This window comes from Taeniopygia guttata, chromosome 23 (assembly GCF_048771995.1).
Source record: "Taeniopygia guttata chromosome 23, bTaeGut7.mat, whole genome shotgun sequence".
NCBI classification, from domain to species: Eukaryota; Metazoa; Chordata; class Aves; order Passeriformes; family Estrildidae; genus Taeniopygia; species Taeniopygia guttata.
Window position 1 is genome coordinate 5,634,234 of NC_133048.1, and position 23,288 is coordinate 5,657,521.

General features: G+C 58.5%; 1 protein-coding gene across 1 annotated transcript; it reads right to left on the reverse strand.

Moving 5' to 3' along the window:
- Positions 1–878: 878 nt before the first annotated feature.
- SERINC2 (serine incorporator 2) lies at positions 879–15,342 on the reverse strand. Its single transcript, XM_030290238.4, has 10 exons — positions 15,209–15,342; positions 6,170–6,331; positions 5,232–5,419; positions 5,055–5,134; positions 4,806–4,943; positions 4,521–4,690; positions 3,936–4,026; positions 3,687–3,822; positions 2,095–2,319; positions 879–1,663 (listed from the first exon to the last, which is right to left on the reverse strand). The coding sequence occupies exons 1-10, from the start codon at positions 15,245–15,247 to the stop codon at positions 1,525–1,527; spliced, it is 1,368 nt and encodes a 455-aa protein (XP_030146098.4). The 5' UTR covers positions 15,248–15,342; the 3' UTR covers positions 879–1,524.
- Positions 15,343–23,288: the final 7,946 nt, after the last annotated feature.

Consider the following 23,288-nt stretch of genomic DNA (forward strand, 5'->3'; position numbering starts at 1 on the left):
ATGGGAACGGGAATGGGATGGGAACAGGAACGGGAACGGGAATGGGATGGGAACGGGAATGGGAACGGGAAAGGGGATGGGAACAGGAACAGGATGGGAATGGGAATGGGAATGGGAATGGGAATGGGAATGGGAATGGGAATGGGAATGGGAATGGGAACGGGATGGGAACGGGATGGGAATGGGGACAGGAATGGGATGGGAATGGGAAGGGGAATAGGAATGGGAAAGGAACGGGATGGGAACGGGATGGGAACGGGGATGGGAACGGGGATGGGAATGGGAACAGGAAAGGAATGGGATGGGAATGGGAATGGGATGGGAATGGGAATGGGAACAGGAAAGGAACGGGATGGGAATGGGAACGGGATGGGAACGGGGCTGGCAATAAGAATGGGATTGGCGTGCACCACCAGGACGTGCTGCACAGCCGCAGAGCCGGGGATGGGCTGCACGGGTGGGCACTGGGCACTGCCCGGCCCGCGGCTGCCGCAGCGCCAGCACCTCCTGCCAGGGAGAGCTCCCAGCCGGGGCCAGCCCTGCCCCGTGCCCCCGGCACCGTGTGTGCCCCCCACACCGTGTGTACCCCACACGGAGCTCGCCCCATCCCCGTGTGCCCCTGGGCATGCTCTGCACCCCACGTCGTGCACCCCACGTCGTGCACCCCCCTTTGCTCACCACCACCACGGCTCTCGGGGTGTCACAGGCTGGCAGTGGGGTCCATGGCTCCGAGTTGCCATGCCCCAAAGTGATGCCAGCCCTGCCTGCAGCCCTGGGCAGCCAGCTGTGCCCCCTCCCGGCATCGGGTCAGTTTAAAATTTCCCAGTCCCTTCTCTTGCTGGGCACCCACACACCAGGAAAGATTCCAAATGGCCAAATCCAAATAAACCGGGTTTATTCCAAACGAGACTTTATTAACAAGGAAGAGCTGTGGCCAGGCCAGCACAGCCTGACCTGTGGGAAACCTGACCTGTGCCCCGCAGGGGACAGGGACCTGTGCTCCTGCTGGGACAGCCCCGAGGAGCTGGGGCCACCATCGAGGCTGGCATGCAGCAGGACCTCTGCCCCAGCCACCAGACCCCGGGATTTGTTTCCTCCGGGCTGTCTGGGGACACAACACCGGCCAGGTCCTGGGTCCTGGTACCCAACCAGACCCCAGAGACCCCAAAAGGCACCAACAGGGACCCATCCCTCATGGAGCACCAGCAGCTGGTGAGAACCAAACCCTCCCCAGGCAAGGCAGTGGTGTCTGCTGGGCAGAGAGGGTTTGGAGACATTGCTAAAGGCACTACACAAACACAGAGACGATGAGAGGTTTAAAACCACCCTCAGGTCTCTCGCAGCCCTTAATTTTCTCTGCTTGGCACTTCATCCTTTTCAAATTAAAAAAAAAAAAAAGAGCTGCAAGAAGGCACAACCCAGCACAGCAGCTCCTGCATGCAGAACTGGGGCTGAGGCAGAGCTGGGGCTGTCCCCAGCCTCGAAGGACAAAGCCACGATGGCAGCAGCACGTCCAGGGCCACCTTAGCTGAAGTCCCGGTCTGGCAGCAGCAGTGGAGCCACCAAGGTCCAGAGGTAGAGCAGGAGCCCGGCCCAGCTGGAGCAGATCTTCACCCACACGGCTGTCCAGGGGCTCCTCAGCACCTGCAAGCTCTCGTCCGGCCTGAAACAGCCAACAGGAGGGTGGCACCCATCGCTGTGACACCCTGCCAGCACCCCGGGAGGGACGGGTGCCCCCCGAGAACTCGGGGGTGTCCCGTGGCTGCGGCCACCTCAGGGTGTGACCCTACAGCTGCAACCACCCCTGGGTGTGACCCCACTGCTGGGGCCACCCCTGGGTGTGACCTCAAGGCTGCGGCCACCTCGGGCTGTGACCCCACCACTGCAGCCTCAACCTCGGTCCCTGCTCCCCCTCCTCCCAAGGGGTGCTGGGCTGCAGCAGAGGACACCGGCAAGCCCAGGCACAACCCTGAAAATTCTTAACGCCGAGAAGGGAGCACGTCCAGCAGCTCACACACCTCAGCTGTGCCCAGCACCCCGGCAGGAGGGGACCTGCAGGAGCAGGGACAGCCCTGGGTGCCCGGCAGCTCTCACCTGTACCAGTTGGTGAGGGTCATCATGATGTAGAGCGCGGCGAGGAGGAGGCAGAGGTGGAAGAAGGTGTAGTTGTAGGAGACGCCGTCCTGCTCGTTGTCGTAGGCGCGGCGCACGCCGCCCTCCTCGTCCCCTGCCCCGGCCCCGGCCCCGGCCCCGGCCCCGGCCCCGCTCTCCTCCGTCAGCATCAGCTTGTTCACCTGCGGGTGGTCCGAGGAGCGGAGGCTGTGGGCAGAGGGGCAGTGGGGTCAGCACCGCTCGGTCACTGCTCCTGTGGCGGGGCTGTTGTCCTTGGGGCCGTCCCCGGGGCACTTTGGGGGATGTAGGCTGTGGGGAAACCCTAAAAGCCGTGACTGTGGCACTTAACCAGCTCTGCAGCTCTCCTGGAGCCCCTTTAGGGACGGGACAGCCAGGGCGGGTTGTGGGGAAACCCTGAAATCTCTGTCACCTGTGAGACTCAGATTCAGTCAAAGAAAGAAACTGAGAAGTTCTAGCCAGGCAGAGGCCTGGGAAAGAGCTGGAGAAGAATGTAAATAATTCTTTATCTCTCTTGCTGTTCACATTGTTTATAGTTAAGTTCTATCACTGTGCATCAAGCACTGTACACCAACGCTGTGAATTGTTTTCACTTCAGGACCAATGGAGTTGGCCCTCACGGAGCTCTGTATAACAGAGTGGGGTATTTTGAATAAACCGGAGTTTTACTCTCAGCAGCCTTCTGGTCAGAGTCTTCTCATTCCCGTCCTGCCCCGACAGCGACCGTCACCCTTGCCCAAAGCCCCTCTCCAGCTCTCTTAGAAGCCCTTTAGGCACTGAAGGCTGACTGGAACCTCATCCAGCTCGACAAAGAGAATGGAGAGCGAGGTTTTGGCCCTGGGTAGGACAACCCCAGGCTCCAGTGTGAAACGGGGACCACTCAGCTGGAAACAGCTCCAGGAAGGGCCCTGGGGGTGCCGCTGGGCACCGGGGAACACGAGGCAGCAAACATGAATGGTTGCAGAAGGTGAGAGGTGTCCTGGGCTGTGTCAGGCAAAGCACTGCCTGCAGGGCAAGGGAGGGTGTACAGGGATCTGCTCTGATCAGGCCACCCCGTGGCAGGGGTTTTGTCCTTGGGGACATCCCCAGGACAGGCAGAGCAATTTAGGGCTGCGGGGAAACCCTAAAAACTGTGCCTGTGGTCAGGCCTGTGTCCCTGGGGACAGGGATGGCTGCACAAAGAGCCTTTGGGACAAAACCAAGGTGTGACCTCACCTGCAGAGGCCCCTCCCGTGGCTCTGTGCTCGGGCTGGGGCTCGGGGCTGTTTGTGGGGCAGGGGGATGTGAGGGGCAGCAAGGACAAATGCCATAAACCCGCAGCCCCTGCCAGCCTCCTCAGGGAGGGCAAGGGAGAACCAAAGTGAACCCCTCACAGGGAAGTTCCTTCTGAGGGGCTCCCAAGGCGCTGCCCGAGCCCAGGGACAAAGGCCTGGGTGCTTCTGGCCCTGCCAGCCCTGCCAGCCCTGCCCATCTGTCCTGCGGGCTGTGCATGCTGCTCGGCTGGGCACACCCTGGGGACACCCCGGGGACACCCCAGGGACCAGCCAAGCGCTCACCTGATGAAGAGGGTGCAGAGGATGAAGATCACCAGCCCCACGATGCTCGGGGCGTCCCACCAGGCTGTCAGTGGCTCGGTGGCCGTGGCCGAGGCAGTGCTGTTCCTCACCAGCAGCGTGGGGTTACAGCGCTGGCCTGGGGGGACACACAGGGTGAGCCCCCGAGGACACAGAGGGACAAACACCCACTGCAGTGAGTGCTCCTGCCCCAGCCACCCCTCCCCACACCCAAGGCGGGGTCTGGCTTACTCGGCACGTTGGCCAGGGCGGCCCAGGTGACGTAGATGGTGTAGAGGGTGATGAGGGATGCCTGCAGCAGCCCCGAGTGTGGCTGAGCCTCCTGCAAACACAACAGCGGCTGCTTGGGGTGCTCCTGCACCCTGGGGTGACACAGCCCCAGCCCTGGGTGCTCCTGTACCCCGGGGTGACACAGCCCTGGGTGCTCCTGCACCCCGGGGTGACACAGCCCCAGCCCTGGGTGCTCCTGCACCCCAGGGTGACACAGCCCCAGCCCTGGGTGCTCCTGTACCCCGGGGTGACACAGCCCCAGCCCTGGGTGCTCCTGTACCCTGGGGTGACACAGCCCCAGCCCTGGGTGCTCCTGTACCCCGGGGTGACACAGCCCCAGCCCTGGGTGCTCCTGCACCACGGGGTGACACAGCCCTGGGTGCTCCTGTACCCTGGGGTGACACAGCCCCAGCCCTGGGTGCTCCTGTACCCCGGGGTGACACAGCCCTGGGTGCTCCTGTACCCTGGGGTGACACAGCCCTGGGTGCTCCTGTACCCCGGGGTGACACAGCCCTGGGTGCTCCTCAGCACTCCCCACTGCCTCACCTGGATCTTGGGCAGGATGGACACGACTGAGACGATGAGGCAGAGGATGAGGTTGATGCTGATGAAGGCCTTGCCCTCTGTGCAGCCCTCGGGCTTGGTGTAGTAGACATAGAGCAGTGCGACGGCCACGATGGAGGCGGCATAGAAGATGAAGGTGACGCTGCAGAGGGCTGGGGGAGGACACCAAAGAGGCTGGAGCAGAGCCCCCCGTCCCGGCCAGCTCAGCCTCAGCCAGCCCTGGCATGAGCTGAGCCCCAAAAGCACGGCGGGTGCCAGCACACCCACCTGCGTACCAGCCCTTGGCGCTGCCCTCGTCCGCGTTGCGCAGCCACCGCTGGCTCCAGGAGTGCGCGAAGTCGATCAGGAGCACGAGCTGGATGAGGATGAAGAGGAAGGAGCCGACCACGCCGAAGTAAAACCAGACTTGAGGGGAGGAGAAAAACCAGCTGAGAACAGGGCAGGTGAGACCCGGGGACACAGCCCTGGCTTTGGTCCCATGCAGAGGTGCCCAGGAGAGCACGGGCAGCTCCTCACCTGAGGTGAAGGTGCCGTCGGGGATGTAGAAGGCCCCCACCGTGATCCCCACCAGCACCAGGAACTTGAAGAACCAGAAGCTGTGGGAGCAGAGAGGAGGCACGGTGTGCACCTGGCGGGGACAGGGCTGGCGGTCCCTGCCCGTCCCCACCCCAGGGACCGTGGGAGCACACGCACCCGTTCTGCAGGGCGGCCCGCGGGTCCTTGCTGCTGCGCACGCACACCATGAGCACGGCGAAGAGGCAGAAGAAGGCGGCCATGGCGAAGCCCATGCGATACACGGCCTTGTGGCCCAGGAAGCTGCTGCAGTCCACGTTGGTCTGGACCCCCAGCACCGACCCACTGCCTTCACAGAAACCAGGGAGCTGAAATAGTGACGGGAGCGTGAGCATCACCTCAGCACGTCCTACAGGGATTGATGGCTGTGGGAGGTCTGGATCGGCGATCTACTGCTTGGATTGAAGATCAGCCTCTCCATTGTGAAGCCCTCAGTCTGCCCAGAGCAGCTGTGGCTGCCCCTGGACCTCTGGAAGTGTCCAAGGCCAGGCTGGACAGGGCTTGGAGCAGCCTGGGACAGTGGGAGGTGTCCCTGCCACGGCGGGGGGTGGAAGGGCTTGGAGATTCCTTTCAACCCAAACCATTCTGTGATTCCACACCCACCACAAGCCCTGGTGCCACCAAGGATGGGCCAGACCACGACTGCTCCAATGCCACTTGCCTGAGGTGACACAGGTAAAGCCACTCAGCCAGTCAGTGGAAAGCTGGCATGAAACCAGATTTTTCCTAAAGCCCAGCTCAGCTGGAGGAGCTCTGCTCCCTCCACCTGAAGTCCCTCCTCCTTGACATGCACGTCATCAGCTGAACCCTAAAAAATGGGGATGTAGGAAACTTTCCTGGGAGACATCTGGGAAAACTAAAAATTGCATTAAATGATCCCACTGCGTTTTCCCCTCAGTGGAAAACCAGGGCTAATAATGCCTTTGCCAGTGAGATGCTCAGAAAAAAAGAGGAACAAAAGCACATCATGACCCAAAAATTCACTTTTTTTGATTCAGCCTCAAGTCCCCACCTCAAGCTGGGTCGTTTCTTCCCAGCGACCTCCAGGAGTTCTTTACCTTGTGCAACTCCTTCTCCACACCTGGGATTATCATGATGATGGACACGAGGGTGCCGAGGAAGAGGAAGAAGGTGAAGAGGAGGCGGGAGATGGTGGAGTTCTTGGCTGAGGGGCAGCAGCCGCAGAGCAGGCACGGGGCAGAGCCACAGAGACACGACACCTGCAAGGAGAGCAGCCCGTGGTGAGGGGGAGAAACTGGCCCCAAAATAGGTGTCCAGCTCCATCCTTAAGGAAATCAGCCTGGGAATCCACACTGTTGCCTGGAGCCCACAGGACCTCAAGGAAATGGCACCAAATTCCCCAAAAACGTTGCTGAAAACCAAAAGAGCTGCAGAAACAGCCAGGGTGGAAAATGACACCCAGAGTCTGGAGAACCCTCATGTTTTTTGCTCCATGCAAGGATCTGGTCAAAGCAAGCCCTGCCCTACAGGAGCCTCCGTTTTGTACAAAAATGAGGTTTCCAAAACAATTTCAGGCTGCCCTTTCAGTCAAATCCAGGATGGGAAGATATTGGTATCAGCACCATGGTGGGAGCAACTCATCCTGCCATCCTTCCCCTCCGTAAAGGCCACCTGACAGGTGGGGAAACTGAGGCACAGCATCTCCGAGAGTCCCCAGTGGGTCCTGTCATCCCAAATCCAGCACGGGCAGTGCTGCCAGGTGCACCCCATTCCAGAGACTCCTGTTGCTGTTCCAGAGCAGGGAAATCCTGGCTAAGGAAACCCAAACTCACTGATACCCAAACATTGGTGGGAGTTTCCTGCACAGGGATGGTGCAGAATAAACCTCGCTCCCTTGCAGCAGCCCTTCCTCTCCTGGACTTCAGCACAGACCCTGCAGGCAGGGGAAGGGCTCTGCTCCCTGCTGCTGTTGAGGGATCTGCATGAGCTGTGTGTTTATTATGGCCACGTGCTTCCAAATCAGGGCCTGCGCTTGGTGTTAATTAAAGATGGCTCATCATTGACTCAAAAATACATTTCTCATTGTTGGAATCAGCGTAAAAACTGGACATGGCAGAAAACAAAGCCAGACATGGAGCTGCTGTGTGCGGCTCCCTCAGCACGAGCGACCACTTTGACACCCCAAATCACTGTCATGGGGTGACGTTATGGTGTTTGTATCCCCAGCCATGTGTTCTGTTTATGTTTGATATTCTGTTCTGTGCTTTCAGAACTGACTCTGAAAGTGAAGGTTTGTTCTGTGTTGTTATCAGCCGGCTCACCTCCCCCATGGTCTGTTCTCTAGAAGAGGCTGGTGCTGGCTGGCTTTTGCTTTGCTTTCTTCTGCTTTTGCCTTTGCTTGTTAGTTAGTTTAGCTAAGCAGTCCAATTCTTTCCCTGGACTGTTTTTTCCCCTTTCCCTTTCCTGAATACCATTCCATCCTGCTCCAGACGGGACCAGGGAAACACTGAGGAGCACCGAGAGCTGCGCTCTGTGATCTGCAGCAGCATCCCCAGTGCCCAGAGCAATCCCCAGCACCCGGACCCGGGCAGTCACTCCCAGGAGAGACTTTCTGGATTTGTTCATCTCTTCAGAGTGGTGAAAGAGTTTTGTTGTCATCTGGTGGGGTTTTTCTTTGGTGGTTTTTTTTGGGGGTTTTTTTGGGTTTTTTTTTTTTTGGTGCTGGGGAGTGCTTTGTTTGTTAAATAAACAGCTTTTTTTCCACTTCTCTCCAAGAAAATTTTTCCCGAACCAGGTGGGTGGGGAGGGGCCGTGGGGGTTTGTTTTCTGGGGGCTCCTTCCAGAGGTTTTTCTCCCAAATTTGCCCTAAACTAGGACAATCACCAAAGGTGGCTTTGAGTATTTTTTTAGCATAAGCACACCATTATTTGAGAACAATCCCCTCCTTCCTGACTTATTCCTCTTATCCCATGCCAGCCCCACATCCCTGCCCCATGAACAGCTGTGTTGAGCTGATGGCACCCACAGGAGCTTGGGTGGGTGAGAGACCCAAGGGATCCCATGGGAACTCTCATCCTGCCCCTCCAGGAGCTGCTCAGAGGCATCACATCGTGTTTTCAACTTGGAAGCATGGGAAAATGGCTTTCAATTAAAGACTGCTTCATTTCAGCCTCATTAAATGCGCCACGTGCATCAGAGTGCATTAAAATGCACCAGTGTGACTGTATTTCCCTTCAAATTAAAAAAAAAAAAAACAAAAAAACAGAACAACAAAAATCCCTTTAAATGCAGAATTACTGCATCATCTGATGCAGCAAAGCCCCTCGGTGCTCCATCCACACCTCCAGCTCCTCCTCCTTCGGTGCCAACTGAAACAAAAAGCACCAGTCCCAAAATCAGCAGATCTGGACAGGAAAACCATGAGGTTTGGTGCTGTTTAGGAAGGTGTGGATTTGGGGGTTCAGACCACCCCATTCCATCCCCACCCATGGCAGGGACCCCTCCTACAGTCCCAGCTGCTCCCAGCCCCAGTGTCCAGCCTGGCCTTGGGCACTGCCAGGGATCCAGGGGCAGCCCCAGCTGCTCTGGGCACCTGGGAGAGCCCAAACCTCTCCACAAGGCCCTGCCAGGTACAAACCCCCCTGCATTTTCCAGTGGGGAATAGCACTGGGGGGGCCTGGAACCATCCAGGAAATCATTATTTCCTTTCCTTTATCCCTTTGGTGCAATGGTTTTTGGTCCTGGTTCTCATCCTTGATTCAGGAATCCAATCCCAGAGTGGTTTGGGTGGGAGGGGATCTTCAATCCCAGCTCATCCCACCCCAGGGACCCCTCCCACTGTCCCAGGTGCTCCAGCCCCAGTGTCCAGCCTGGCCTTGGGCACTGCCAGGGATCCAGGGGCAGCCACAGCTGCTCTGGCAATTCCAGCCCAGCCCCTCCCCACCCTGCCAGGGAACAATTCCCAATTCCCAATCTCCCATCCAGCCCTGCCCTCTGGCACTGGGAGCCATTCCCTGTGTCCTGTCCCTCCATCCTTGTCCCCAGTCCCTCTGCAGCTCTCCTGGAGCCCCTTCAGGCCCTGCAGGGGCTCTGAGCTCTCCCTGGAGCTTCTCCTCTCCAGGAGAGCACCCCCAGCTCTCCAGCCTGGCTCCAGAGGGGCTCCAGCCCTGCAGCAGCTCCGTGGATCCCTCTGGGCTCTCTCCAGCAGGCACAAGATTTTGGGGAGCAGCATCCCTGGAGGTTTGTTTTGCTGGATGACTCTTACACAGCCAAACTCCCTGGTTGTATTTCAGGTTTCACAGGCTCTGAGGTGACGGGATATCCCCATCCCACTGCTCTGCCCCACAACACGGGAATCCTGTGCATTCCTTTTAGGATATCCTTTTAGGATCACTCCCTGAGCGCCCCTTTGCAGTGAAGCCAAGGAACCCTTTGTGACACACACTGACCCCTCCAGCTGCCTGGCACTCCTGATCTCAGCCTTTTTCTTTAAAACACAGTGGTTAACAGCAAGGAAGACACTCCCAGCAGTGCTGGGCACTCTGATTCTCCTTCCAAAGATTTTTAAAGTTGCCCCAAAATGTGAACACGGTGAAGGGACAAAGAGCAGGATGGAAAAAGCCAGCGAGGGAAGTGGCTGCAGCAGCAGGAGAGCCGGGGGTTAATGAGGAAGTGTCGGTTTTCAGCTCTGGTGGATCATTAAACTCTCCGGTTTCACTATCGACTTTCTCCTTGAGTCCAGCTCACCTCGGTGGGACTCGAACTTAGGGCTGCTCCCATCCCTCCCCGGAGACCGGGAGAGCATGGCCGGAACAGGACCAGGGAAACACCACATGGGCCCCAAATACACCCCTACAGCAACATCACCCCAAATACACCCCTACAGCAACAGCACCCAAAACCAGCACCCCAAATACACTGAGACAGTAACAGCACCCAAAACCAGCACCCCAAATACACCCCTACAGCAACATCACCCAAATCCAGCACCCCAAGTACACCCATACAGCAACAGCACCCCAAAAACAGCACCCCAAATACACTGAGACAGAAACAGTACCCAAAAACACCCATGGAGGAACAGCATCCCAAAACAACACCCCAAATACACCCATGGAGGAACAGCACCCCAAATACACCCATACAGCAACAGCACCCAAAACAGCACCCCAAATACACCCACACAGCAACAGCACCCCAAATACACCCCTACAGCAACAGCACCCAAAACCAGCACCCCAAATACACCCCTACAGCAACAGCACCCAAAACCAGCACCCCAAATACACCCATACTGCAACAGCACCCCAAAAACAGCACCCCAAATACACTGAGACAGTAACAATACCCAAAAACAGCATCCCAAATACACCCATATACCACCAGCACCCCAAATACACCCCTACAGCAACAGCACCCCAAATACACCCCTACAGCAACAGCACCCAAAAACAGCACCCCAAATACATTGAGACAGTAACAGCACCCCAAATACATCCATGGAGGAACAGCACCCGAAAACAACACCCCAAATACAACCATACAGCAACAGCACTCCAAAACAGCACCCCAAATACACCCATATACCAACAGCACCCAAAACAGCACCCCAAATACACCCCTACAGCAACAGCACCCCAAAAGAGCACCCCAGCTACACCCATATAGCAACAGCACCCCAATAAGAGCACCCCAAATACTCTGAGACAGCAGCAGCACCACAAAAACAGAGCCCGAAATACTCTGAGACAGCGCCTCAAAAACAGAACCAAAATAACAACACCCAGCAACATCACTCCAAAAACAGCACCCCAACAATCTCACCCCAACAACAGCACCCATACTCTACCAGCCCAACCACACCAACACAGCCCAACACAACTGATCAAACTACACCAGTCCAGCAGCACCATCCCAAAAATATCATCCAGGAACATCACCCCAAACCCAAACCCACCAACCCAACACCCCAACACCAATCCACCCGCCTAGCACCACACTAATAACACCAACCTACACCACCAGAGCAGTTACATCATCCCAACTCCCCCACCACAACAGCCCAACTACACCAGATCAACAACACCAACCCAGCTACAGCAACCCAGCTACACCAACCCAGCTACACCAACCCAACAACACCAACCCAACAACACCAACCCAGCTACAGCAGCCCAACTACACCAACCCAACTACACCAACCCAGCTACACCAACCCAGCTACACCAACCCAACTACACCAACCCAGCTACACCAACCCAGCTACACCAACCCAACTACACCAGCCCAACAACACCAACCCAGCTACACCTGCCCAACTACACCAACTCCAGTACACCAGTCTCACTACACCAACCCAACTACAGCTGCCCAACACCACCCCAACCACAGCCCAACAACACCAGACCAACATGACTGACCGAACAACACCAGTCCAACACCAGCCCAAAAACACCACCCCAACAACACCAAGCCAAACCACCGACCCAATTACACCACCACAATTACATCATCCCAACTCTACCACCACAAGACCATCCCAATATCACCCCAACAACACCAACCCACCCCACCAGCCCCACTACAGCAGCCCAATTACATCATCCCAACTCTACCACTCCAACAACCCAACTACACCAACGCCAGCCCAACACGACTGACCAAACTACAACCAACAATAATACCAACCCAAAACCAGCCACCCAACATCACCCCAACAACTCTGACCCACACCACCCCAACAACAGCCAAACTACACCAGCTCAACATCATCTCAACAACTCCAACCCAATACCAACCCCACCACATCGCCCCAATTGCATCATCCCAACAACAGCCCAACTACACCAGACCAACATCAGCCCAACTCCAACCCAACACCAACCCAACTACACCAACCCAACAATACCAACTCAAACATACCCACCCAACATCACCACAAACCACCAAGCCACACCACCAACCCAACTACACCACCCAAGCAACAACCCAATACAACCAACCAAACTCCACCAGCCCAACATCAACCAAAAACACCCAGCCAACACCATCCCTGCTATGTCACCCCAGTACCAACGCAAAAACATCCACCCAACACCACCAAGCCAACTACACCTCCCCAGTTACATCATCCCAACTACACCACCCCAACAACAACAGCCCAACTACATCACCACAACTCCAACCCAAAAACACCCACCCAACATCACCCTAACAGCTTGGCACACAGCACCACACCCATAACAGCAACCCGACAACACCAACCCAACAACACCAACCCACTACACCAGCATGTCCCAGATTGAAAGGCAAAATGTATCCATTTCCCATGTGTGTAACATTATCTTCAGTTGATTGCACAGTTCTCCTTATCTCTTCCACAACCAATCCTCTCTCAGGGGAGACACCTGCTGATAACAGCTATTGAATGTCACTGGTGACTGATAAGAGCTGTAACATCCCACTGGGAGATGCTCCGCCCAGAGGGAGGAGCCAAGCATTCCTACCTGGATATAATCTGGGTTTTTGGGACACCAGACTCAGCCTCTCCACTGGTTCCCAAGAGGAACAGCTGGGGTTTTCCCTGGACCCTCAGAGGAAGACTCCACCCTTCTACAGGATCACTGCTCCAACAGAACCACACCTGCCACTCCAGGGACTGCAGCCACTCCGATTTGGACTGCCACCAACACGCTGGCCAAAGGGGTGTCAGGTTGTGCTCTGACTCTGTCTGTGGCTTTCCTTTTGTGCTATTGCATGGATTTTGTTTCTTTTCCCTTTTCCTAATAAATTGTATTTCTGACTTGGAGTCTCTCACTGGTTTTGCTTTCAAAACCAAACATCAGCTCAATTACATCACCCCAACTACATCACCCCAACAACAATGACCCAACTACACCAGCCCAATTACAGCACCCCAACTACACCACCCCAGTTACACCACCCCAACTACACCACCCCAACAACAACAACACAACTACACCACCCCATCACCACACCTGCCAGCCGCCTTCACCCCAGCAGTCCCAGGTACACCAAGAGTGAGTCAGCCCAAAGCGATGCCGAGCAGCCGCTGTTTCCCTGCTGCCAAATTAACGAGCAGGCGGGTTAATCAGCACGGATCCAGCACATCCCCACAACCTGGGGAGCTGGTGGCCTTCCTGCCTGGCAGGTGGCTTTGGATTGGTACCACGACGTTGGGTGTCCCCAGGGGGTGTCTAAGGACTGTCCAAGGCTCCAGGCTTTGCTTTGGCTGGGGCAGCCTTCTGCTGGTCACTCCAAGCCTGTCACCCAGGAAGGCAGCTCGGAATGACCACACTGCTCATGGCAGCCATGGGCAAAGCCTGGAGACCCACGGGAGGCAGGGACAGAGAAATTCTCCTTTTGTGATTCAAGGTTTCTCCTTTTGTAATTCAAGGTTTCACTCAGGAGCAGCTTGTAGGGGTTTAGTGGGAAAGCACTGAAGGAAGGGCTTGGCAATCTCGTGGTGCTGTGACTCAAGGGATGCAGGCAGAGCAGAAGGAGTTAGTCAGGATGTTCTTGTTAAAAATAACAATTAAAAAAAAAAGGACTAGGGGGGTTTGTTCAGTTTTGTTTGGGTTTTTTTCAGTGTTGTGGTTCTTCAGCTCAGACAGATGCTAGAACAGCCCCTTCATCAACCAGGTCCGCTGGAAGGGACAACAAAATTAAACAAAAGCTTGTTAAAAGTAATTCTTTTTAATAATTGCACAGACTAGGGGGGATGTTTCATTCAGTTTGGGTTTTTTTCAGTGTTGTTCTTCAGCTCAGACCTGCACAAAACCAGCCCCTTCATGAACTACTTCCACAGGAAGGAACAGGAAAATTAACCTATACAGTGACTCTACTGTTACCACAGTCTGAGCCACAACAGCTTTTGGAGGGGAAAAAGATCCAGAATTCATACAGAAAACTCCACAGGTCTGCTCTGGAGTAACTCCCTGCTTTCCCAACACCTGTCCATAAGGAAAAGCACAGGAATGTGTTACAGAGGGGGGCCTTGCAGACAACCCTGCCTCCCATCCCTCATTTCCAAACATCCTGTTCTTTAAACCTCCAGCACTCACAGGTCAAGTAGCAAAACAGGTCCCATTCCCAGGTTTCCAGGCCAGCAGCTCCCAGGCTGGTTCCACAGCCCTGCCCTGGCCCTGTGCCCACAGGTGAGGCAGCGCCAGGGCAGGAAGTGCTGGTGTGGGCAGGTGCCTGCGTCACCCGAACCACACACTCCACGTCACAGGGCACAGCACCCTGAATGCTCAGCCTGGGCCTGCCCTGGGCCAGGGCACCCCAAATCACACACCCTGTAGGTACCCTGGGCCATGGCACCCCAAATCACACACCCTGTAGGTACCCTGGGCCATGGCACCCCACACACAGCCCCCCGCACCCCCGTCCCAGCTCCTTCTCTTTCTCCATCCCCACTTTGGGGCTCAGCAAAGAGAACCAGGCAGGACCCCCCAGCCTCTCATTGCGTGGTGGGGCCAGGACCCCCCACCCCTCCAGGGCCAGCAGGACATCGCTGCTCTGGCCTCCCACCTCCCCCAGGTGCCCTGGGGTGCGCCACCCGCCCCATTCCCACCCCATTCCCCTCCACCATGGGCCCCAGAGTTCTCTGGAGTGAGCTCTCCCACGGATACCCCGCTGCAGTGGGATCCCTGTTCTGAGAATCCCCCACATCTCTCCAGCCACCGAGGGCTGCACCCCCAAATCCCTTCATATACAGGGGTGTAACCCTGGGTGTGCCCCACATCCCACTTGTACACAGGGAACGTCCTCCGGGGGTCCCCTGCATCCCCCCACATCCAGGGTGAGTCCTGCCGGGGGTCCCCCGTGTCCCCGGGCACACAGGGGTGCATCCCCCAGGGGAACCCTGCATCTCCCTCCCGCCATCCCTTGGACCCCTCCGCGTCCGGGCCCAGCGGGGCACGTCCCGGGGGTGTCCCTCAGCCCTCCCCGGCTCTCCCTGGACCCTCCTCCGGACCCGCAGCGGCCGCGACTCGCCCGCCGTGGGCCGCGCCCGCCGCTGCGACACCGCGACAGCGCCGGTGCGGCATCGCGACAGCGCCGGTGCGACACCGCGACAGCGCCCCGCGCTCCCCCCGCTCCGGGCGGGCACTCACGCAGCTGAGCAGGGAGCAGACCCCGAGACAGGCCCCCATGGTGCTGCCGCCGCTCCCGCTCCGCTCCCGGTCCCCGCCTGGCTCCGCCCGCACCGGGCAGCTCGGGGCGGCCGCGCCCGCCGCGCCTCCCCCGGGGCGGCTCCTACGGCGGCGGAGAGAGAGCAAAGGGGGGTCCGGGCCCCCTCCCGACCGCGGGGGAGCCGCTCCGTGGCTCCTCCATCCTCACTCCAGCCCCTCTCCATACCCCTCCCTCTCCCTTTCATCCTCCTCCGTCTCCCCTTCGTCCCCGGTTACCGCCGAGGGGACCCCACCCGCACCTGGGGACATCGCCGGGACTGGGGGGGACGGCCAGGAGCGCTGTCCGGGCTGAAAGCAGCCCGCGGGAAGGGGTCATGGAATTCCAGAAGGGTTTGGGTTGGAAGGGACCTGAAAGCCCATCCAGTGCCACCCCTGCCCTGGCAGGGACCCCTCCCCCTGTCCCAGCTGCTCCAGCCCCAGTGTCCAGCCTGGCCTTGGGCACTGCCAGGGATCCAGGGGCAGCCACAGCTGCTCTGGCAATTCCAGCCCAGCCCCTCCCCACCCTGCCAGGGAACAATTCCCAATTCCCAATCTCCCATCCAGCCCTGCCCTCGGGCACTGGGAGCCATTCCCTGTGTCCTGTCCCTCCATCCTTGTCCCCAGTCCCTCTGCAGCTCTCCTGGAGCCCCTTCAGGCCCTGGGAGGCCGACCGGAGCTTTAGGAAGTTCAACAAGGTGAAAGGGCAAAGTTTTGGCCCTGTGGAGAACAATCCCAGACTCCGATATGTGGTGGAGGGCACTCAGCTGGAAAAGAGCTCCGGGAAAGGCCCTGGAGGTGCTGCTGGGTCTGGGCTCTCCAGAACAGGAGAGACGTGGGCGAGCTGGAGAGACCCCAGCAAAGGGCCACGAGGGTAATTAAGGGTCTGGAGTAACCCATGTATGAGGAAAGGCTGGGACACTGGGGCTGGTCAGCCTGGAGAGGGGTTTGGGGGATCTCACTGACACATGGAAACACCCACTGCTCTACCAAGCCACTGGAGGAGTTTGTCAGGTTGGCTGAGCTCAGCTTTCCCTGATCTTCATCCTAAATGTGCCTGGAAATGCTTCCCAGGATTAGCTCCATCCCCTTCCTAGGGACTGGGGTGAGGCTGATGCACCCACAGTTCCCTGGCTCCTCCCTGCCCTTCTGGAGGGTTGAAGTGACATTTGGTTTCCTCCAGCCTTCCAGACTCTTCTCTCCATCCGCAGGATCAGTGAAAGGTTGTTGAGAGCGGCCTCACAGTGCCACCAGCCCTCCCTCACCCAGCAGGACTGAAATGGTTTTCAGTTGGCTGAAGCATGTCCTGGTCTGGGTCCTGGCCCATCGAGGATCTGCCTCCCTCGGTGCAGCCTTTCCCCACTCTGCATTCTCTGCAGCCAGGCTGGCAGGAGGTGAAGGCAGAATTCCTTTTCTCTGCCTCAGCCATTCCCCACCTCGTGCAACAATGGAGACGTGTTTTACCCAATCTTGTTTTTTATTCTTGCAGGAGCCCTTCTTGCTGGACTTGACTCCACACCTCCCAGCTCCAGCATTCCCACACTCCCAGCAGAGCCAGCAGCGTGAGCCCACTGCCCTGCAGGGCCAGACCCGGCTCAGGGGGCCGAGGGTGGCACAGAGCAGGTTTTTTCTGCTCTTCATGCCCAGCCAGAGGCTGGCATGACCTCCCAGGGCAGTGAGTGCTCTGCCATGCAAAATCCAGGGGCTGGGATAAACCGGGAGGTGCCAGCCCACTTCCAGAGCCTAAATTTAGACAGAGGAGAAAGTCCCTGAGTATGTGACAGCAACAGGCTTGGGGGCACAGGGCTGGGGACACTTGACCCCTGTGTCCTTGAGGAAGAGGAGGGTGGCACACTTCTTGCTCCAGAGGTCAAACTCTGGGATTTGGCCATTGCTCAGCGCTGGCACAAATCAACAGAGGATTATCTGAGTCTCTGTGGGCTCCCAAAATCTGCTGGCAGGCACAGCCCTGGAACAGGAGAGGTCAGCCTGAGAAGGGCGCTCCGATCTCAGCTGCTCTCCGGTTTCCCCTTTCGGGAGGGCTGAGCCTGTGCGGGCACATCCTGCCCCGGGCACGGGTCTGGCAGCGCCCCGGGCCCGGGACACCGCGGGCTGGCTCTGACACAGCCCCGGCACGGCTCGGGGGCGTCCGGCAGCTCCCGTGTCCTCCCGTGACATCCACAGCGGGAATGTCCTTCTGTCCCTGTCCCCTCGGGAAGGACAAACCGGCCGGGCAGGCGTTTGTCCCCTCGGCCCCGCTGTCCTTGCAGGCACATGAGCTGCCTGGCACGCCAGGAGCAGGAATCCTTCCCCGCAGCCCGGAGGGACCGGTCCCAGCCCCGTCACCGTCCCCGGTCCCTTTGGCGATGCCACCAGATGGCAGTGCCGGAGTGAGGCCCCGCCGGACCCCGGGGACGGTCACCGGGCTCCGTCCCTGCGGCCGCCAGCTCGGAGAGGGTCCCCACCCGCCTGGCAGCGGTGTCCCCCACCAGAGGCCACCCTCCTGCCAGCACCCCCAGCATCAGCCCCCCGTGTCCGTGTCCCCTTCCCGGGCCGGGCGGGACCAGCGCTGTGACGGCCGTGTGACAGCAGTGTCACAAGCGACACGGGCCCCGCACAGAGCAGCTTCACCTCGCCCCGCGCCCAGGGAAATGTGGGATGTCACCAGAGCTCAGGGACATGGGGCTGCCCGTGTCCCGCTGCTCGGAGCATCCCTGCATGCCAAGAAAACCCCTTTTCTTCCCCCTCTGCTTCTTCTCCTGCATCCCTCAGCATCCCCCAGACATCTTTCATTAGGGTACCCAAAAGCTCAATTATGGTTCCTTAGGGCTCAGGGCCCCATTTCTGCCCCCGTGGGGGGATTGTAGGGCCAGGGGAGCAGGAGAGGAGCAGCCTGCCAGGGCTGCCTGGGAAAACAAATGCTCTCATGTGACTGTATCTGGGACAATACCAGCTTAGCTGTGGGTGCAGCCAGCAGGAATCCTGCTGCTCCGAGCCCTGCTAGTCATGGATAAACCTACATTAGAGCAATTAATAATAATTAATAATTGGGTCTGCATTTGGAAAAGCAGCTAACGACAGCAATGCTCTCCAAAGCATTGTCTAGACGGGGAAATGCAGCCGTGCCACATGGTACAATTTTGGGGTGATGGGTTTGGGGTTGACAAACCCCTGGTCTGTGGGGCTGCCCTGCCTTTGGCATCCTGGGAGCTCCAGGGTGGGATTTAGGGCCCACAGGACCCTTCCCCTCGGCCCCCAGATGCAACCCCAGCCTTGGGGACTGGGGGTCCCCCTACCCACCCTGTGCTGCAAGGAGGGGCAGGAATGGGGCCTCCCAAGTGCCTTTGCTCAGCTCTGCTGCCTCCCTCAGGGTCTGAAGCCCCAGGTGAGAGTGGGGCAGGCACAAAGGCGGGCTGGGATGGGAAGGGCGAGTGCAGAAGGGCTGAGGTGGCAGCAGCCCCTTCCCCTGGTCCGAGGACGCCTCTGAGGCAGGCGGGGAATTGGTTTTCACTGAGCTGCTCTGTAATAACCAGAGACACAGGAGCAACGGGCACCTGCTCAGCCTTTAATTCCGGCCAGCCAGGGCGCTCAGGGCACAGGAGCCGGCGTGCAGAGCAGGGCAGTGAGGGGGATGACTTTCAGGAGGAACACTGCGGGAATCTGCAGAACCGTCTGTGCCTGAGCTCCTTTGTTCTCATTTCATCCACCAGGACCCTCCTGTCTTCCCAGCCCAGAACATCTCAAATCCCAGAATTGAGGATAACAGAATATCCTGAGCTGAGAATCCACAATGAATCCCAGTTCCTGTCCCTGCCCAGACACCCCAACCACCCCAGCCTGGGCATCCCTGGAGCAGTGCCAAAGGCTCCAGGAGCTCTGGCAGCCTCGGGGCTGTGCCCATTCCCTGGGAGCCGGATGGAGCAGAGCCTGCAGCCTGCTGGAGCCCCAGAAAACCCTCTGAGCCCTCTGACGGCCTCCCCGCCCTCTGGCATTGCTGCTGGGAAACTCACTGAGGACTGGGACCCTCTCCAAGGGCCTTTGGCCACTTTGAGATGTCATAAAGGCCACTGGGGTGGCACAGCGGCTGAGGGGCTGTCACTAAACCTGTCCCTTGTCATTGTGCTGGGGTCTTCTGCCCACAGCCCCTCCCGTCCAGGGGGATGAAGGGCTGAAAGGCTCTCCTTGAGTCCTGGTTTGTCCTGGGCTCCCAGACACAGGGACAGGCTGGGGGAGCTGCGGCGTGTCCCCACTGAGCTCGGGCAGGTGCTGTTTGTCTTTCTCCTGGCAGTGCCCAGACACCCGCCCGGTGATGGATGGCACTGTCACAGCAGAGACTCTGTGCTGTCACAACCACCGGGTCTCTCATGGGCTGGAGAATTTGGGGGTCACTCCACCGTGAGCTGCATTTCTCCCCAAGGATCTGAGTCGCAGAGGTGGCAGGGGGGACCTGCAGGAGGGAGCAGCAGGGTGGGACCTTGCTCTGAAGGTGACCTTGGGCAGGAGGAGCATCTTCCCTTCCCCTCCGCCTGCTCCTGCTTGCACCCTCAAGATTTGAGCCCCTCCATTTTCTTTCCTGGTGTCCAAAGCCACCCAAAGCCACCCAAAGTCACCCAATGTCACCCAAAGACACCCAAAGACACCCAATGTCACTGAAGGACACCCAAAGACACCCAATGTCACTGAAGGACACCCAAAGACACCCAAAGACACCCAAAGACACCCAAAGACACCCAATATCACCCAAAGCCACCCAATGTCACCCAAGGCCACTCAAAGACACCCAGTGTCACTGAAGGACACCCAAAGACACTCAAAGCCACCCAATGTCACCCAATGTCACCCAAAGCCACCCAATGTCACTGAAGGACACCCAAAGACACCCAAAGACACCCAAAGAAACCCAATGTCACCCAAAGTCACCCAAAGACACCCAAAGTCACCCAAAGACACCCAAAGACACCCAACGTCACCCGAAGTCACCAGCCTTCCTCCACACTCCCTCACGAGCCCCCCCGAGCCCCTCCGCCCATTCCCCATGTCCCCTGGCTGCCAGCACACCTCCAGCTGGGTGCACAGGAGCCAGGGCACCGCTGTGGGGATGGGAATTTGGGAGAGCTGCCCAAGGCACGTGCGGGTTTTGAGCCTCTTCATCTGCAGCCTGAACGATTCTCCCTCTCGGAGGGCACTTAATGAGCCATGGAGATCCAATTAGACTTCTCTGCTCGACCTTTCACCTCACTCTTGCCAGTTAAAACCAAAAAGGGAGAGAAAAAAATCCCACAAGTGGCGGCGTGGAGACAATTAGATCAGTGTCTGCTTAATGAGTTCATGGATCCAGCAGAACTATCAGTTTGACAGGAGAGGGGGGAGCCGAGCTGAGCCCACCCCCGACCCTGTCCCTGCTTTGCAGAGCCTTTGTGGGGTGCAGATGAGCCCTGCGCGGATTTTGGGGTCGCTGCCTGCACCCCGGGGGCTCCAGGGCTGTTCTTTGTCAGCCACAGCAGCCAGCCGGGCTTTTCCACCGGCCTTTTTCCAGGCTCAGGGATTCGAACCGCCTCGGGAGCTGCGGGTGGGTGGGAGCAGAAGCGGCGCTGCGGGCGGGGAGAGGCGGCCGGACCCGCCGGGGCAGCAGCGGGGACACCGCGGGTGGCAGATGCCACCGGCACGGAGCTGGCCGTGTCCCCCCGGTGCCCGCAGCCCCCCCCCGGTGCTGCCGAGCCCCGCGTGGCCGTGCCCAGCAGATTTTGCTTGGCTGCCTGGGCTAAATTTAGCCGCCTGTAAAAGGGGTTAGCGAGCAGCGCCGGAGCCAGTGGCACAGCTAAGAATGTCAACGTAAGAGCAGGAGGGATAAAAAAAGCGCAGCCCGGGCGCGGGGAGCTGCGCACGAATCCCCGAGGCGGGCAGGGCTGCGGGCGGTGCCCGCATCTCCCGCTGGCACCGGGCCCGGCCGCTCCCTGCCCACCCACCTGCGGGGTCCTCGCAGGTTGGCAGCGTCCCTGCGCTCGGCTGGGCACTCGGGGCTTGGAATCGGGTGGGTTTGGTGAAACCCCCGAGTTCTGGGGTGCACACCTCCCGCTCCGTGCCCAGGCAGGGGGTGCAAGGCGCTCCCCGAGCCGGGAGGTGTTTGTGAGGCTCCACATCCCCATTCCAGGCATCTGGAAGTTACTGGAGCATGAAGAATAGATTCCTTTTTTTTTGCCCACGAACACGTTTTTTTGGGGATGCTGCCTTTCTGCTCGGTTAACTCCAGCACACCTTTCCTCCCCACGCTCTCCTCGCTGCCCTGATCTGGCCCCTTAAAGGAAGAACGGGGCAAATCCCACCACACCCCAGCTCATCCCACCCTGTCCCAGCTCTTCCCACCCCATCCCAGCTCTTCCCACCCCATCCCAGCTCTTCCCACCCCATCCCAGCTCTTCCCAAGCCCTCCCGTGCTGCTCTGAGCTGTCCTGACCTTGCTGGGCTCCCTCCTGCCTGTGCTGCTGCCCAGAAATGTGGGATTTCAGCCAATATCAGAGCCAATGCACAGGCAAGGTGGTTTCCTGAGCTAATTCCCAGAAATCATTTGCACGTTCTGCTGGTCCACTGGGGCAGGAGATGAATATTTTGGTGGCTGAGCCCCAAGAGAGGCACTTTGAGTCATTCTGTGCCCCTTGTTTCCCACAGCTCCTGTGATGAACTGGCAGCAGGATGAGCCTCGGGCTGGGATTGCATCTGGCTGCGGGATCCACCTCACCTTTGGGTCAGGAAGGAGCTTCTGCTGCTGCAAAAACAGCAACAAATCATGGTTTTGGTTGAAATTTTCCATTCTGACGGGGACAGCGAGGCTGCAGATGAGTTGCAATGACCAGTGCAACCCACTGCAGATATTCCAGCTGCCCTGACAGCCTGAACTAGGGAATAAAATCAGGAAAAGCAGCTCGTGTGCTGTCCCCCACCGGGGCAGGATGCTCTGGGCCGCGGGGGGAGGATCTCCAAAAGCTCCCTGACGTCCTGGGGGCAGATGGAGCTGCAGAATCCTTGTGCCCTGCGAAGGACAGGGCGGAGCAGCACTCTGGGATGCAGCTGGCAGAGCCCTGGAGCACGGAGGGTGCCTGGGAAGGGCACTGCTGCAGCTCTGAGATGTCCAGACTCTGCTCAGCATGACGCCCCAGCCTGCCTGGTGACAGATCTCCTCCCTGGGAGATGTCTGCTGGCATTTTCCCTCTGCCTTGGAGTCCTGCGGGCAAGGAAATGCTCTCGATGCCTTTGGCCCCAGAGATCTCACAGGCAGGAAGGTTTTCCCCGAGGGTGTTTCCTGCACCTCCATCACTCCAGGGTGGCCTCCAGGCCGTGTCCTGCTGGAGCTCATGGAAAGTCCCAGCCCTCGGCCAGGGAACAACTTGCAGGTCCCCAAACCCTGTGACCCATGTCCCAAAATAGCACCTCAGCCGAGGCACTGACGCAGCCCCCGGGCTCAGGAATAACCTTCCCTGCACGTCACCTGTGTCCCAGCAGGCGAGCAGGGGCTCAGCCGGGCTGGAAATGGGAAAGATGCGTCTAAAAGAGGAACAGCAAAGGGCTGCTCCCCCCAGCAGTGACTTTTAGCCCAGATCAGAGCCCGCAGTGCTGGGCAGGGGAGAGGAAAACAGCCCTGCTCCCTCCCTGCTGCCTCCAGGAAAGCCAGGAACTGCCAGAGACCCTCGAGAGTCTGTGGGGTTTATTGACCCTCCTGCCCCAGGGGGATAAAGCAGCTGGGCAGCAGCAGCAGCAGCAGCAGGGGAATAGATTCTTCCAGACCGATTTTCTCCCAGTTCTGGATCCTGGGTTTTTAGGGGAAAATAGGATTTAGAGCAGAGCTGGGAGCAGTCTGAGCCCATCCTCGCTGGCTTCACACCCCTGATGGGTCAGTCAGGGGCTCTCCCAAAGCTCGGGAGGGCACAGACGATGGATTTTAGGCCCCTTATGGGCGGGAAGGCTCATCCTGCTGGGAGCATCCTGGGAAGAGGATCCCGAGGTCTGCAAAGCCCCAGAGCAGCAGCTGGAA

What these genes read in the sequence shown, in the direction of transcription:
- SERINC2 (XM_030290238.4), bottom strand. Translation starts at nt 15,247, where the DNA reads ATGGGGGCCTGTCTCGGGGTCTGCTCCCTGCTCAGCTGC. An exon ending in TCTGCTCCCTGCTCAGCTGC is followed by an intron (nt 6,332 to 15,208) that starts GTGAGTGCCCGC and finishes CTCTCCTTGCAG; the next exon opens with GTGTCGTGTCTCTGTGGCTC. An exon ending in CGACGGCACCTTCACCTCAG is followed by an intron (nt 4,944 to 5,054) that starts GTGAGGAGCTGC and finishes CCTCCCCTCAAG; the next exon opens with TCTGGTTTTACTTCGGCGTG.